We start from the raw sequence: 17,713 nt of genomic DNA, 5'->3' as shown, positions 1-17,713 counted from the left end.
TTGCTTGTGTGAATGTATGTTTCCATTATCAGTAGTTTCGTAGATGTAGCTTGTTTCTTGCATGTGGTGTAGTAGTCGCTTGCATGTACCGTTGGGATGTTCGCGAGTGCTTCACTTCAAAATTTTCGAATTGTGTCAAAGTGCTACGATCGGCGAGTATAAAAGTTGCAACGAGCCGTCATCAGGGAAAACATTTTTCTCGAATTGAACTTTATTGCATTTTGGCGTATTGTTTATGGTGCTTACCCGCTCACAATCAAAATTAAAAATGGCAGGCGGAGAAAACGAAATCGAGAAGAGTGGCGAGACCAGCACGGCGACGGAACAGCCAGAAGCGATGAGCATGCAGCAGATGATGGCACAAATAATGACCAGCATGAGAACCGTGACGCAAGAGATGGCCCAGGACCTACGTGAACATATCCACCAAGAAATCAGCAATGTCCAATCAATGCATGAGCGATCAATAAGTGACCTTTACTCGTACATCAGCGAGGAGAACAAGAAACTGAGGGACTCGATGACGAGAGATGGCGAACGAGCAAGGGCTGAGATGCAGAAGATTTGTGAGGACAATCGCAACAAACTGGCTGAGAGATTCCAATCTGACCTCAACAGAATCGATGCCGAAATATCAGCGTGTGGCCAAAACCAGCAACAGATGGAAGGTTCAATTGCAACGAATCGGCAAGACCTGACGCAATTAAGAGCAGAATTGGATTCCACTCGGAGCGCTACGCAGGATACGATCAAGGGACTACTGGATTCGATTGAAGATGTTCGCAAGGACGCAGATGTGTTGCGCAATAGCATTTGCCATGAAGCACGCGATTCCGAGAGATCAACTCGCCACCCTTTGATTAGCGAGCGACAACAACAACAACGAGTCGCGACGTCCAATGGATCGAACGTCAGCCAGTCGCTCTTCGATCAGACGCCTAACCGACCTACCGTGCCGGACGCCGCTGCTGTGATGTCACAATCGGTGAAGGTTCACGCTCTGTTCAAGCCTAACTTCGACGGATCTGAAGGTCCACTGAACCTATCAACGTATTTCCAAGAACTGGAAGACTATTTGATGCTCAGCAACGTTCCTCCAGAGTTGCAAGTTTGCGTTGCCCGGAACACCTTGACGGGAAGAGCAAAGCAGGCGTATGAGATGCGAGCGGATAACACGGGACCTCTCTACTTTCAAGGCTGCACTGGAAGAAGAGTACAGAGACGATAATACTATGTCTGCTCTGAAATTGTCGCTGTATACCAACAAATTCGACAACGCCTCAAGAATGACGTTTGCTGAACATGCAGCAAGGCAGGTGAAAATAAATCGAGCGCTGAGAACTCCATTGTCGGAAAGCGAACTTATCAAAGCCATTAGTAAACAGTTCAATCCAGGAATTCAGAGGACACTGATTGCCCATAGCGCCTCCACGCTTTCCGAACTAATGAACATTTTAAAAGAACTCTCAAATGTGAGTTCCGACAGGCCGTGTGCACCCCGCAGGGAATACCCCCAGGAGAGAAGACAGCAGGTCGCTCATCAGAATGCAATGGCGTTGAATGGCCCTGGCAATACTAACAGAGAGCGAGAACAGAATGACCGACGCCGGGACTCGAATCGAGGACGCTGAAACAACCGGCCGCCGAGATTCCAGAGAAGCCAGCGGGACGAAACCGATTGGCGGCACAGCGAACAAGAAAGCAACCGGGACTTGAACCCACGTAATACCAATCACCCAGATTTAAACTAGGTACGCCTTCAGGTGACGGGGAGAGACCTGCAGGCGAAGTTTCGAACTTTCATGGAACCACGAGTGAATTCCCCATTTATACGGCAGAGCAGATTTCGATTCAAGAACCAGTTTATAGTACTACACACTCAGAGGGCGTGAAGAGGAGACCTTCGTATATTTCTGATAGCCCGAGGCCGATGACACGTCAAAGCAATGCTTCAGATGAAGAGACTAGGGTAAAAGTACCGTTCGTCGGAAGTGAAAGTGAGCCCTCCAATGTTTCGTTCTCTAGCACAAAGTTTAATTCTAACGCTGATAGATCAGCTGATGGCAACACTGCCCCAGGATTGTGCAGAATTGAAACGACCGCTCAAAACCAGTCTCTAGCGTCCATTGACGTCACTGATAACGGGACCACCCTCAAGAATGAAGGGGTGCGTTACCTACCGCAAATCGAAGCATGCGTGGGAAAGCAAGTCATCCATTGTCTCGTAGATACAGGCGCCACCTGTGCGGGAATTAATGCAGATCTTTTCAACCAGCTGAAAAGAAATGACCCCTCTTTGCCTTCGTTCAGAGTAACCAACGTCGTTGTGAGAGGAGCGACGAACGCAAAAGATGTCAAAATTCAAGAACAAGCTTTATTGACTCTTGAAATAAATGGAGCAAAAGTATGTTGTCCTGCTCTGGTCGTACCTGGATTACGGCACGATTTGATTTTAGGGTGTGACACGTGGCTTGATTACAAGGCCAGGTTAGATTTCGAAACAAAAACAATGCACCTCAACGTCGATAACCAAAGCGTTAGCGTATCCTTCATTTCGAATGAGAATGCACTCAGCAACGTATGTCACATGTTGGTCGACACAGTTAATGAAATGAATGAAATTACCGTGAGCCATGATGACGAAGCATGCAATTACATGAGAAGTTTGAATGCAAATGTGGCGGAAAATAGGGTTGTCAAAGCTAATTTGAAACGTGTATACACAGAAGAGGATATCGCGAATCACGTGCGAGGCTGTGACTATTTATCGACTAATAAGCAACAAATGTCGCGTCGACTGTTATTGAAACACAAGCAGCTTGTCAGTGAAGAACCACGCACGGTTAATAGAAACACTAATGAGATTAAGGTGGATTATGAAACTCCAATCAAGAAATGTATTAACTTCATACCAATGACCTGTGAAGAACAGATGGCGAAGGTGATAAGAAAGTTATCCAGACGTCCAGAAAAATGGAGGATAACAAGGAAAGTCAGGCTAAAAGTCTGTCGCATGACACGAAAAGAAGCATATAAAGAAAGAAGATTATTCTCATTGTAAAGTTTATGTTTTGTTAATTTTGTATCGTTAACATTATTTACTCTTACATCTGTCAACCTATTTATGTATTTGGTATTTTATCTATTTCATTTAATATTCTTATGTAACATTCTTATTTGATTTTAGTGTTTTACTTCATTTCTACTGTATTTCTATGGAAATTATATATATGTACTTCGTTTTGTGAGGTAAGGGTGAAGTATTATTTCATTTGTGGGAATTATAATTTTGTTGTTTATTTAGTTTTGTATTTACTCTCCAACAGTATTTTGAATTTTATGTATGGGATCTAGCATGTAGTAGTATAATGGAAGCATAGATACACATGTTACGATTATTATGCAATGATGTTGTTGTTCACGTTCTACGGAACATATTTAATGTATGCAACGCATTTCAGGATTTAAGTCAGGCGACCAAGGTGGCCACATATTTATCATTACTTGTGTCAGTGCTTCACTTGAGATCTCTTCAGACCCAAGTATCGCACTTGGGAGGGGCATAATGTACCCGTATTTTCCATACGTGCACACCATTATCAATATATACTAAATATATCATTTTTCTTCTACATTTATTATTATTATCGTACATTCAGCACGTCTCGAAATCCCCGTCAGTTTCAGAGAAGCCAAGCAAAGGTCATTTGCCTTGCCCACAAAAGGCGACGGCTATATTTACGCTTTCTCTCCCAGAAGCCCCTTTGTCTCCCCAACGTGAAATATTTCCATTCTTCCCTTCAACCAACCCCCTCCTCCACGCCAGCCAATAGAAAGTGGACAGGACAAAAACCCCTAACCCAACGGTGAATTTTGGCGGTTCAGTGTGTGCGTCTATAAGCTAGACAGAGGACATCGGAGTTGAGAATGTAAGTGAAGAATCAGTGTTGAGAATTAAGGTGACAACGGTGTGTCTGGGAATAGTACAGAAAAGTCGGTGTCATGAAGAGTCTGCGTTATGAAGCCAGTGTCCGTCAGTGCCCAGAGTATTGCACATAACATTTAAGTTACGATGAACGGGATAGTTTTCGTCACAAGATAAGCTGTATATTTTTACATATAAAAGTATATATATGTAACTGGTCATCGTACTGTGACGTGTGCTTCCGCGGCCTGATATATATGTAGGAATCGTCACCGGAGGGCAGTGTGATTGACACCACGGACAGTTGGGACAACCAGGCTCCCTAAGGACAGACAATGGAGACATCAATACACAGCGCCTGGAAATCGGTGTAAGTGTGACCGGAATTGAAATTAAGGTGTGGACTTGCAGTTCTCATATCATGTAGAGATTCTTAACATAATACATATTCATATACCACAGTCCATCAATCAAATCGCTATAATATCATATGCAACCCCATCCTTTTCCTCCATCTCAATAGTATTTCTCTATTGTTTATGTGCACCGTGCAGGTACAGCCGGGCATCGAACCCTGGACGGCTTGGCCCCCAACCGCCTATTGTTCGGCTTCAACCAAGCGGCCCAGGGGGGAAAGAGCTAGCCTGTACGGCCACATCTGGCATTTCTTTCGATCCTTCCTTTCATGAGTAACCTTTGACGTTATATTGTAGCAGTGCGTTATAATGTCTTCTGTGTAAGAAGGATGCCATTAGCTGGAATACAGTAGATACGTAGAATACTTACTTAAACGTGTCATGCGTAATGAGCAATAACTTTTTTGGCATGCATTGCGCTTGATGAGGACTCCTGCTGTGAGAGAACAATTACTGATGTTACATCAGATACGGTTTCTACTATTCTGACAATAACTATACTCAATACAAATTACCAGACGTCCTGTTATATATGGTGCTTCCTGCATTCAAAAATCTGTTTATGTCCTGTGAATGTTTATATTTGAATTTTTGTTATTTACGCCACTGTAATCGGTACTGTGAGGATGAAAGATGAACTTTATGAATAAGCAGTCCCAAAGAACACCCATGCTCAGTCCTGGATTTGAACCCAGGATTCCTAGGGTTGTCCGGGCTGTACTGATCACTCTGTCAATATTTTAATGTAACATAAATTGCAACAGCGTGTAAAATATGTTATTTGCGATTCCATTCACTACGAGCTCTTTATTGGCAAAGGATTTATATGGGAACTCTCTTAATAACCAAACACTCAAACAATGTTTTCAAAGCTGTTGGAAGTAAACAATACAGTATTTCGACAATGGAATGACATAGTGATTGAAACTATGGAAACTAATACCCATAGACTGAAACCAACGATTTTCAATTGAATGCTCGAATGAGAGATCTACACAAGAAGAAGTTTGGAATTGTTCATGTAGTATTTTGTAAGTATTCGCAGATGAAATACATGATTAATTGATAATAAAATTACCGAGGATTTGAGAAAATTGGCATGAAATGTAAAACTACTAGTAGTATTTAACTCAATGAGAACCACCATTTTTTTATGTTATATAGCTCAATCTTTCATCAAATTATTAAAGAGTATCTAGCCCTTTTGAATATATTTACGCCCAATGAATGTCAAATTTCGTTTCAAATCAACTTTATGTAGAAAATCGGAATTGAACCTATACTTAAAAGTGAAATCCAAATTACTATATTCCTTCACTGTAGACCTGTTCATTGGAAGGCAGAATCATTACCACCACGCCATCTGGGTAGCCCTCCTGAATAAGTGAAACAGTAACGTCACATTGATACAATTTGAAGACAAAATTTAAGTGTCCAAAAATACTTGACGTAGAAATACAATGCTCTGATTGGCTTCGTTGCCAACATCCAACTTTTCTTTTAAGCAACCGAATTTTATAGTTGCATTTTGTATACGGTGAACGTTTCAGCATGCAGTGTTAAATTTGCGTTATCCACAGTCTAGTGCTTTTAACTAATTCTAACACTATGTTTCGAGAGAGCATTTCTCGGGGAAACAAATTTCAACTCAACTCAAACCAACTACTCCACGAAGCCCCGCATAGTTATATTGATGTCACTAGTCTTCTCAAAAATCATTTCATTGTCAATAAAAACTTAATAAATGACAAATACATTATATGACGAACGCTTTCAATAAACAAAAGCTGGTTGTTTACTATTATAGTGCATATTCACAGATACTATTTAGAATGCTCAATATTTCGCTAGTTTAAAGCATAAAAAAAATTAGCAATTTTTACAGAAGCGAGTATATATTAACACTTCAGTTAACAGCAAAAAGTAAAGATACGACAAGGATATGTAATGAAGGTTTGATTGATTTGATGTTTTAAGTCCACTTTATGCACAGTAAGGCTAATCGGGACTGGACCTACAGTTTAAAGTGGGATCCGAACCACTATGTGCCTCCACCAGGTATCGAACCCGGGACCCCTTGATTACAAGGCGATGACGCTACCACTGCGCCATCGGGGAGGCCGATATGTAATGAAGGTACAGTTAAATGTATTATGATTATGAATATTACATGAAAACTTTTGGGTAAAACTTCCTGAAATAATGTGGTGGAGAACTGACAGCAACGATTACCACCTCTGAAAGAGGCTTTATAATTCAGAAAAACCCGGTGTAAATATATTTTACGGTTTTCATGATATAATTTTTCAAAGTTTGGGTTGCGCGACTTTTGAAACACCCTGTACATTATAGATAAAGCATGTGGTGTTCCCATATCAAATGTTGGCAAACATGCAGAAGTTAACATAAGAGTACAGTAAACGTATACTGAAAATACCAGGCCAATTAAATCCAGTGATTTGTGATTTGATTTAGTTTATTTTACTTCGCGTTTTGTGCCTCTTGGCTAATTTGCGAAGATGGGGATGAGTGATGAAGTGATGAAATTGATGAATGGACATTCACAAACAACCAAGCCCGACCGGGATTCGAACCCGGGACCCTTGGCGTCGCAGCGCGATATGCTAACCACTCGGCCACAGGGTCGGGCCCAATTAAATCCAGTATGTAGTGAAAGCACTCACTGTCTAGTAATTAAAATATTTATTTCTAATTCAGTTACGTATCATTTTCAATAGTCATTATTGTCAACACTCCTCACTAGGTTCTATTCTGAATATGTTCTCTTTATTGCTTTATGCATTACATGAGCGGTTTCCAAAGTGTGCACCGTGGTTGGCTTATGTGGTTATTTACTACTTCTTACATATGAAATGTTTCTGAATTTGAAATATTTGTTTATTTTTTAAGTTAAAGGCCAGCAATCTATCCACACTGACAGAACGTTGCAAGTGTTAGATTCTGACTTGGGCGCCGCAGAAAAATCATGAAACCACTAAGGGCACCGTGACACGAAAATGTTTGAGAACCTCTGCATTAGATCAATTATGGGCTAAATGCTTAAAAATAGAAAACTGTATTCAAATCTGGAAAATAACAAATATTTAATAACCGTAGTTCTCGCTTCACTGTGCTAGGCTCAGTAATTCGTACCTGCTTTCACATTCGAATATTGAACATTGATTAAAAATTCTCCATGCAAACAGATAACTCTTTATATTGGATAAAAATTCAGGATAACATCCAAAAGCTAAACAAAATTGAGAACCGCAAAGTTTGAATTATTTTCCTCTTCCACTAATTCTTCATCAAAGGATTGCAAATGGATCTGAGATAATGAAGATAAGGAAAAGGAGAAAAGATTGAAGTTGAGTGGGGAGGAAAAAAGAGAGTGGTACCACTGCTGTATAGGAGATTACAAAGGAAGATATCGGGAACTGCACAGAAGGGTTAAAGTGCCGAGGACAGGAAGGAAGAGATGGACAGAATTGATAGAGAAAGCGGAGAAATAGGGGATTAGACTCAGAGAAAGTCGTAAAAGGGGTGTGGGGTAAAATGGTAAAGGGACGGAGAATCTATTTCAAACGGACAAACCGTTGTGGGAAAGAATAATGGAGCTGGCTGGGCTTTCAATTCGAATAAAACTTCAACGTTGCGTGCAAATTTTAAATCAATTTCAAATCTATTTGGGTTTAAAAGACGAATATTCATATCTTTTTGGTCTATGTACGCACCTTTCACACACATGTTTCCCCTCTCTCTCTCTCTTTCTGTGTGTATTTTTGTGTTTGAATGTATGTGTGTCTATATATAGCTATAGCCTATATGGTTTTTGAAATTTTCATGATGTTGTTTTCGCAGCTGTTCTTAAATCAAACTTATGTAATGGTAGACAACTGCATTTTCGTCGTGACGGAAAATAACAAAGATATTTCATATTCAATGGTGTCAGTAACGCGTAGCTAAAATTTACCTTTTTTGCCTTTAGTAATGTGGTTAGATTGCTATTTCTAAATAACTACGCAAGCCCTTTATCCTTCTGAGTAACTTGAGACTTGGACTTTTTGTTGTTTTTGTTTTGCTTCTCTAGCCGGTCGTATTCCTTTAGCATACATCAAGTATATTTCTCGTTTCGCGTGCAAATGCTTCCGGTGAAAGTCGATTGGCAATTTAGAATTCCCTGATTTGTTCGCGTTGTGCCCAAAACTGTATTTTCGAAAGAAAAGGAAATTCTATTTACCACCTCTTGCATGTCAAAATAAGAATCAATATGAAACAAAATAAAACCTTTTTATTTCTTGAGTCCAAAGCAACGTTTGCTTAGATTAAGTAGTGACCGGACGATGAATTCATGATTGAGGTATGGTTCGAATTTCTTGACTTGGCCTTCATGGCATCTCTGTTTCTATCTTTAACACATTTGTCGAAGAGAAATATGAAATGTCGCTCCTGGATCTTGTGTCCGTAAAGCTGGTTGGAGAATTTGCAACCGGTTTTCCTTGTGAAGTGGTTGTCGTAGTATGCTAGAGTTTGATTAATTAAATTCTTGCTTTCAGTTAACTTTACGCGCAGAGAGGTTAATCGGGAAAGGACCTACTGTTTGAAATGGGGTCCTCCACCAGGTGTCGAACACGGGAGGCCTTGATTTCAATGCGACGACGTTACCACTACGCCATCAAGGAGGCCCGTTAGGTTTCGAGTTCCTGGTAAGGCATCAATCTCTCGCCGTGTTCTGTCTTTAATCATATCACTTTATGTTATTTACATCGCAGAAATTTACCTGGTGCAGCAGAGAAGGGTGTAGAATATCAAGAAATGCAAATGCAACTTCCCTAGGGGTGGAGGAGGGAGTTACCTACAGAAGACTGAACACGCGATAAGGGAGAGGTTGAAGCAGGAATTGCATGTTGCTAGGAAAGATCCTCAGCTGCCAAGAATCTAGTGACATCTTTTATCGCTGAAATACTCTTCAACCTCATGGTCATACACCATCACTTCTATGAACCCAATCAACATTTCAAAGTTACAATTCGCATCAATGCATTCCAGTGCTGAGTCTAGATGGCGCTCATTCTTCATTTCCCAAAGAATGTTATGGAAGATGTATGTGTTTAATATAAGTCATGCACGTAAATATATCTCCATATTTATCAAAGCTTTCCAGAAACCTTCCGATTTCAAGCTTTCAATTTGTAGCATTCCTCAACCACCTCTTAACTCTAATATACACTTCCAACACAGTGAAATATTAGTCATTTCTATCTGGAGGGTGTTTCCTGCTTTCATCTTTTACCATGTACCGAGAATATAGTAGTGTCACGTGCAGCAAATCATTTCTTTGAACGTTAAACTGTTAAATTCCTACGAATTTACGCTGGAGGAGTATACGTTTTGCGTTGATACATCTCATATTATGAAAAAGGTTTTGGATATGTCCGAGTTATGAGATTTCGCCTCTAGAATTTTTACTTCATTTCCCTTCTTTGCAACATGTGCAAACGATAAAGTGGTATCTAGAAATAAGCAATCCTCTACATGTGACTTCAGCAGATGTTACATTTGATACTCGTATCAAAGCAAAACAAAATCCCCGTAGGAAATTTCTGGGGAATATTATTTAAATAAACTTTCTCTGTGAGATCTGTCAATTTTGCCTTTTGCGTAAAACTCAGCTCTTAAAGAATTAACAAATCCATTTCAAGAGTGTATCAACTTTATACCTATGACCATTATATTTTTTGCAGAAAAAATCCGGTTCGTACGAGAAACGTTTAGAAAGAAAAGCTAGAAATTATTCCATCACAAGTTTCACAAGTTTCAATGAAATAATTTAGTTTTCGAATTTAATAAAGTAGGCTTTAACTTATTACGAAAATTCAGAATTTGAAGTATTCTTAAAGGTTTCATTTACGTACACAGATATTATTACATGATGATAAGTAAATTTGGTCTGTAAGGGGTGATCCTTCCACGCAGTACACCCAATTGTTAACCTCGTTTCTACGTAGAACACACTGGACTGAATTATGCAGACTGAGGAGGCTCTGGCGTCTGGACCTACGGTCAGTATAATCTTCGTAGGACGTGTGTTTTGTCCTTGTTTGTGCAGAGTGCATTTTTACAGCCTCAACATTTAACCGAAGTCAGAATATTTTTGTTATACAACATTACAGTTATGTTATTTATTTATCATAAGGGGCTGGATCTCGTATGACGTGCAAAATAGCCTAACTGTTGACGCACCCAAGCGTTTAAATTCAAATTCAAATTGATAAGTAAATTTAATATTTTGTACGTACCTAAGTGACTTGACTCTTATTTTCAAATTTCCATGTGCGAGAATAAAATGTAACTGCATTTCCAATCAGTGGCAAGTAATATACACTTCGTGTGTTTCTATGAATATTACTCATATTTCGCACGACTGTGCTGAAAAATTCTAATTTTACTAAGTTTATAGGTTTTAAAGCTTCTCGCTGTAATGTTACAAGAGATAGAAATATAGGTTGAAACAATGCATTGGCCCTCTTAGCGGGATCATTTTTAGCCTAAAGAGTAAAGGTGTTCCTTTTACTTCTGGAAGTGAAGCGTGACATTTTTCCAACTTCAACAATTACATCCATACAGTGCTCGAAGTGAGGGGGGATGGTATCCCCCGAAGCTCGTATATATATATATAGTTTTTTTTGCCAAGTATCCCCAGTTGTCTCATTATCACCATGATGAGCCATATAAGCATCCCCCAGCTAATCCAGGCTCAACCAAACTTTCCGCCAGTTAGCATTTTGCACTTCAGGTTCTGCATGTATGGCTTAAAAACGGAGAAATATTACTATCAGTAGTTTACAATGTAGATACACAAAGTCCAAACTACATTTTCACTATCTATGTAGTGTATTGTTTGTGTTATTTAGTTTCCCTATCTGCCACTTCAGTCGAATCGCGACACTGCACTTGGGTGATGATTAGATTAAATTGATGATAACAAGCACAAAGAATGGCATGCCTAGGTAGATATACGTTCGTTTTCTAAACAGTCCTGTCTCAGACATTATTAATGTTATATGTTATGGTGTTTATTTGTCTAAACACTTGTGGAAACTGATAGCAAATATGATGACGCACACGTAATTTTAATCTATGTAAAACAATCTGAAACGTAGAAAACAATCATTTATGGCCGCAGAAAAAAATGTAGGGGACCAGGAATTTATCCACAAAATAAATCTCATTGTGAAAAATCCTTACTTTTCTGTTGTGGTCCTCATTGTTCTCTTTCATATCTGACTATGCCAAAGACGTCACTTGCATAACTTTAACCATATTTATCTTGTCCAGAGATCTTTAAATTCAACCTCAAGCTTCATATTGACATAGTTATTTCGTGCTTCAAGCCCTAAATATCATCCGAATTTTGTGACAAAATCTTTGGGACACCCTGTATGCATAAAAGTTGCTATAATTTGAACACGAGCCGATTCTGAACTGACTGTATCCTCTCTGTATCTTTGCAGGTGAAAGACGAGTGGGCAAGCTCCGAAGTCCGACCCTTGGAGGACATCATCCCTCCTCAGGACATGTACGGGAAGACCTACTGCAGGTATCCAGTCACGTGATACGAATCACAGCACCGTGGGATTCAAATTTTCTAAAGTTCAACTCACTGCCATTGCGTGCGGGAAAAGTTAGGAATTATTTTCATGCCTTCATCAGTGAAAACAAATGCAAGCGAAAGTGCCTAATACAGTCAACGATAGAGAGCGGAAATGCTTGCAATAATATATACTCATGGGTGCCAAGTGAGGTTGTTTTAAAGAAAAGTTCTATATGCACAGCTTCCTCAAGGACAAATTTAGAAGTGCGTAACAGTTCGAAGTTATAATATCAACAAGCATTCTTTTTTTTTCAAAATAAAGAACAACAGTTTCAAAGAAAGAACAAGATGTAATTTATGGTAATACACTACCCAACGTTCTACACAGAAGTAGAGGGATATAAATAAGGTGCCTGAATGTAACGAGCAGACACGATTTAAATAGATAAGGAAGTGATAATAAAGTGTTAAACAGAAGGAAAATATCAATTTATTGCGGTATTGTCTGCATCACAACAATCGCCACATTCTTCTGTACATTATTTGTTGGAAAGTTTTATAATAGTGCTATTATTGTTATCGTAATTATCACAATAATATATATGTGTAATTTGTTCGAATAATAAATAATTTTCACATCTAACACGGAGCTTTATCTACTTTATTTGCTTCATTGTTCGATTTTTGGTCGTTCTAAAATTTCTATGTGGTTCTGTTTCTTTGAAATACATTTGTAAATCCTGAAAATGTCTTCACCTATGTTTATACGCACTCACGGACATCTCCTTATTGTAACATTCCTTTCGACTCTTAATTGTATCGTTACAACCCTTAAATGTCCATGACTGCACTTCAGAATAGTCCCGTCTATTTCGCTGTGCTTTTTTACTCTTTCTGCACTCGTTCCTCTAGTTGGTTACACGACGCAACACCGTCTCGTCTACTTCCATGATTTGGTGTCAGGTAGTGTGTTTGATGTCTGTACTGTTTATACTACGTTCTAGAGCGGTATATTGTATCGTGTATTGTCACGTGGTGCGTGCTGACTATGACTAATCAAATGGACGTTTAAAGAAGCAGACAGCCATTTATTGAATCTTCTGAAGTTGAACAACGTCATCCGTCTTTGGTTGACGGCCAATTTCTTACACCATCCTGACACCGGGATACACCTGCACTATACCCAGTGTCAAAAAGTACAACGAACTAAACGGGATTAAATGTTGTGTGTTTGTATGTTGAGCATGTTGAGCACATACACCCATATATTTAATATTTATAATTGTGTATACAGGGTCATTGACGGATGCAGCTGGAGGGCACTGGGGTAAGTGCCCCCTTGCAAAAGGGATGATTCAGTATTATAAGAAGTATTGAAGCATTATATTACAACGAACAAAAAATGTTCGAACAATCCTTTACCACACAGTAAAATAATAAAACAATAGTTTAACTCAAGTACATAAGTAGGGTAATCGTACCGGTTCTGCATAATACTTGGTACGAGGCCGATTATTTTTATTAATTTAAGCACAATAGAAAACCTATTTTGACGATGTTTTTGTCGATTTTATACAATTGCAAATCTGTGTTTTTTCACCTCGTACTTGGTACGAGTGGTACGAGGTCTGTTATTTTTATTAATTTAACCACAATGGAAAACCTATTTTGATGATATTTTTGTTGATTTTATACTATTGTAAATCTGTGTTTTTTCATCTCGTACTTCGTATGAATGTCATAATTTCTTACGAGTTAAAGTACGTAACGCCTACACCCATGCACACCTACACCCATGCACACCTGCACCCACGCACACCTACACCCACCCACGCCCACCCACGCACACCTACGACCACGCACACCCATGCACACCTACACCTACACCCACGCACACCTACACCCATGCACACCCATTCAAATTTACTTCTGGTCTACTTCTATTGCATCATGTTGCGCAACAAGTTATTATGCTACATTGCGATGGCTCGTAAGGGTAAACTATTGCATCATGTTGCGCAACAAGTTATTACGCAATATTATGACGACCCAGTATCTCACGTGACTTGGTGTTTTCTGATTGGTTGGATTATGACGTGATGCGATGCCGTGTTGTTTTCTGATTGGCTCGCTGTTTCGGAAGTTTTCAACGCGGTCCGCGCTGAGGTTATATAAATGCGAAAGCATTACAGGTCAGTCAGTATCGTGAGAGCGTTTGAAGAGTGCGGACGCGTTGTTGCAGTGCTGCTCATAATTTTTTTCATGTGCTAAGCACATGGTGATATTTTTTACTATATGTGCTTATTAATTTTTTATACTTAGTACAAATATATATTTTATATATAATAAAAAAATAGCTAATATAAAATAAAAGGTCATGAATATTTTTGGGTTTAAAAAGCAAGAACTTAATCAGCCTGTAGAGAGAATTCCAGTGAACATGGATGTATTTAGAGAAATTTATCAGCAATTGAGAGGGTTACTTCTTGTTCACTTGAATAGTATTTGGTCTCGTGTTGACGAATATACTGGAAAGCACTTATTTGTATTTAATAATAACTGATCATCATATAAGTTACCTCTTAGTGGGAAAATTCAAATAAACGTTTCACCACCCAATGCGGCAGTTTTCCACATAGGTCGAAATTTGTATAGAATTAAACATAGTACATTACTTCCTGATACGTCTTATGATGTGGAAGCTGATGAATTTTTGTATGCTGAGATAATTGGAGAGTATGATAAATTGATTCCACTGTTTATCGAAATAAGAATAATTTATCCTCTTATTAATATATAAAATACCTAAACAAAAAAAACATAGATATATTTGGTAATAGAAGGCGACAGGAGATTCCAGATAATTCAAGCGAGATTGCTAGTTTAGACGCACGTCTAAAGAAACTGAAATCAGATTTACTCATATTACAGAATTCGCTAAATCTAAATATTCAAGCAGAGATTACAAATCTTCAAACTCAACTGATTGATCCTATAGTAAAAATTGATGGAGAACTCAAATCTTTGCTTGAGAAATATACTAATTTAACTTCAATAGATAATCTTCAGAACTTAGAAGAGAATATTGCAAACTTGAAAAAAGAACTTGATAAATTTAGACAAATACAGAGAACGAATACCGAACAGCTGAAACAGCAATTAAACAGCAAATAGTATTCGTACCGAACTGCAAACCATCATAAAGAATATCAAAACTCAAGAAGAATATGAGCAGGTAAATGCTACTAGTATTGGTAAATTGCAAGAACAGTTTCAATCTTTCGAAGTTCCTACATTGCAAAGTGTCAAATCTGAATTACAGACATATGAACTGCATACAGCTATAACAGAAGTTCAATCGAAACTACAGACGTTGGAAGATTTTTTCAATAATTTACCTTCATCTTCTGAATTAAATGCTATTGCTCGGAGCGTTGCCGGCATCAAATTGCAGTTGGAGACTTATGAAGATTTTGGGAAGATACAAGGTACCATAGCCCACATAGAAGATACTATGACAACTATGAGAAATGAGCTAACAAATGTACAGGAAACTCTGGAATCGAATCTGCCTGGCATTACTGATATTCTAGCTATAGTTCAACAGCAAGTTACTAAGCTTGAAAACTTGAATACTGAATCAGAATTATCGCATTTCCATCATCTTATCGACGACATTCAGAGTAAATTAGAGACACTGCAACAGTCTACACCTACGCAGGATGACATAACGCAACTGCAAGAAATTTTGAAAAATGCAGCTGATGCAACAGAACTCGATGCTATAAAATTAACTCTCTCCACACTTCAGAATACTGTAGCTGCCTTGCCTACTTCTCAAGAAATCAGAGCTATGAGGAGAGCAGTACATCGAATTTTAAAATCTGAAAATATCAAAAACATTCAAGCAGAAATTGCGCAAATCAGAGAAACTGTTGCCACTCTCCCCAACAATCAAATAATTAACGAACTACATGCATTATTTACAGAAATCAGAAGTCAAGTACACGATCTTGCTACGCAAAGTTCTAAATTGAAACTTGTGGAAAATTTACAAGAGAATATTTCTAATATTACGTCTCAAATTACTACTCTTGAAGCAAGTCAAGAATCTGCTTTATCAGGTTTTGCTACTCAACTTCACGATCTCAAAGATGAATATAAACAACTGTATGTTGATGTAAAAATCAAACCTAGCTACGATGAGTTGGTTCGTACTATCAACGAACACTTGGAATCGGTATTAAGCAAACTAGATGACGTAGATACTCGTCAATTTTATTCTATGGAAATTGTTAGGTTACAAAGTGTTCAAATGCTCGAGGGCACTGGACGTACGCCAATGCTGGCAATGTTTACAAATTATATCCGTACACTCAGGTACATGAATTTTTTGTTGATGGTAGTTTACGATTTCTGAAGTTTAGTTTTCTAAAACATGGAAAATATATTGAAGTTTCACAGTTTACTATAGTGCGAAAAGATGGTATATACAAGGCAGTTCAAATACCTATTGCATACTGGGATGAGTCTACAAATAAATATAAAGTACATGACGACGAACAATTATCAGTTTTTGATATTGAAATTGGTGGCAAGCTAGTATTTGACATAAAGCGGTTATACCCTGAAGACAATCCATTTTATGCGATATTCTCACTTCGAACTCGATGTCAAGACAAGATATAGTTCATGAATTACACAAACCAGCCCGTCGCAATTACAAGCGATTAAGTGTAGTAACGAAAGGTATAAATGATTTGTTTCAGGCTGATCTGATCGAGATGGCCCCTCGCCTAAAGGGGCACTTTAAAAAATTTGGATAAGATAAATCATGGTTACAAATATATGCTTACAATTATTGATACCTTTAGCAAATATGCTTGGGCTGTTCCCCTAAAATCCAAGACTGGTACTTGTGTTACCGAGGCCTGTAAGTCGATATTCAGTGAGGGAAGGATACCAAAATATTTACAGACAGATAGAGGGAAATAATTTTACAATGCTACATTTGCAAAGTTAATGCAACAATACTTGTAATATTAAACATTATTCTACGTACAGTGATCTGAAAGCTAGTATAGTGGAACGATTCAACAGGACATTAAAAAATCGCATGTGGAGACAATTTACTCTACAAAGAAATTATAAATGGGTGCAAATTTTACCCAAGCTAGTTCATGATTACAACAATACAGTACACACTACTATTCGGATGAAACCTGCTGAGGTAACCAAATCTGATGAGCAACGATTGATTTCTACTGTTTATTGTAAAAAGTATACATACACTACCAAGAAGCCAAAGTTTAAAATAGGGGATCAGGTAAGGGTTAGTAAATATAAACAGTTATTCGAGAAGGGATTCACTAAAAATTGGAGTACGGAGTTATTCTCAGTGGTTCAAGTTCTACCAGGGAATAGAAATACATATATCATAAAAGATAATCATAACAAAATATTGAAAGGGAGATTCTATGAAGAGGAACTTAGAAAAACAAAATATCGAGATACATATCTAATCGAGAAAATATTGAAGAAGAAAAATAATAAATTGTATGTGAAATGGTTAGGTCTACAAGACAAAAGTTGGATAGAAGCAAACCAGGTGATTCTTTGACACCAGCATTGAATGTGGTACAGCGTTTACCAGATGTAGTGGAAACTAATAAGAAAAATGGAGAGTTGTTACCTGATAACATAAGATGCCTCATTGCAGGCCCATCAGGTTGTGGATAAACCACTTTGTTTGCCCCCAATTGGCTAGATTGGCAAAAT

At 38.3% G+C, this 17,713-nt stretch overlaps 1 protein-coding gene across 1 annotated transcript in view; it reads left to right on the top strand.

Annotated features, from left to right (window-relative positions):
* LOC146001416 (dipeptidase 1-like) overlaps positions 1-12,496 on the top strand; it is a 123,069-nt gene extending 110,573 nt beyond the window's left edge. Inside the window, 1 exon segment of the mRNA XM_083138735.1 lies at positions 11,856-12,496. Coding sequence (XP_082994861.1) covers positions 11,856-11,957 — 102 coding nt within the window. The 3' untranslated portion in view covers positions 11,958-12,496.
* The last annotated feature ends 5,217 nt before the right edge of the window (positions 12,497-17,713 follow it).

Source organism: Lepisma saccharinum, chromosome 17, assembly GCF_977018435.1.
Source record: "Lepisma saccharinum chromosome 17, izLepSacc3.1, whole genome shotgun sequence".
Taxonomy (NCBI): domain Eukaryota; kingdom Metazoa; phylum Arthropoda; class Insecta; order Zygentoma; family Lepismatidae; genus Lepisma; species Lepisma saccharinum.
The sequence above is the reverse complement of the archived record's forward strand: the minus strand, read 5'-3'. Positions and strand labels throughout refer to the sequence as shown.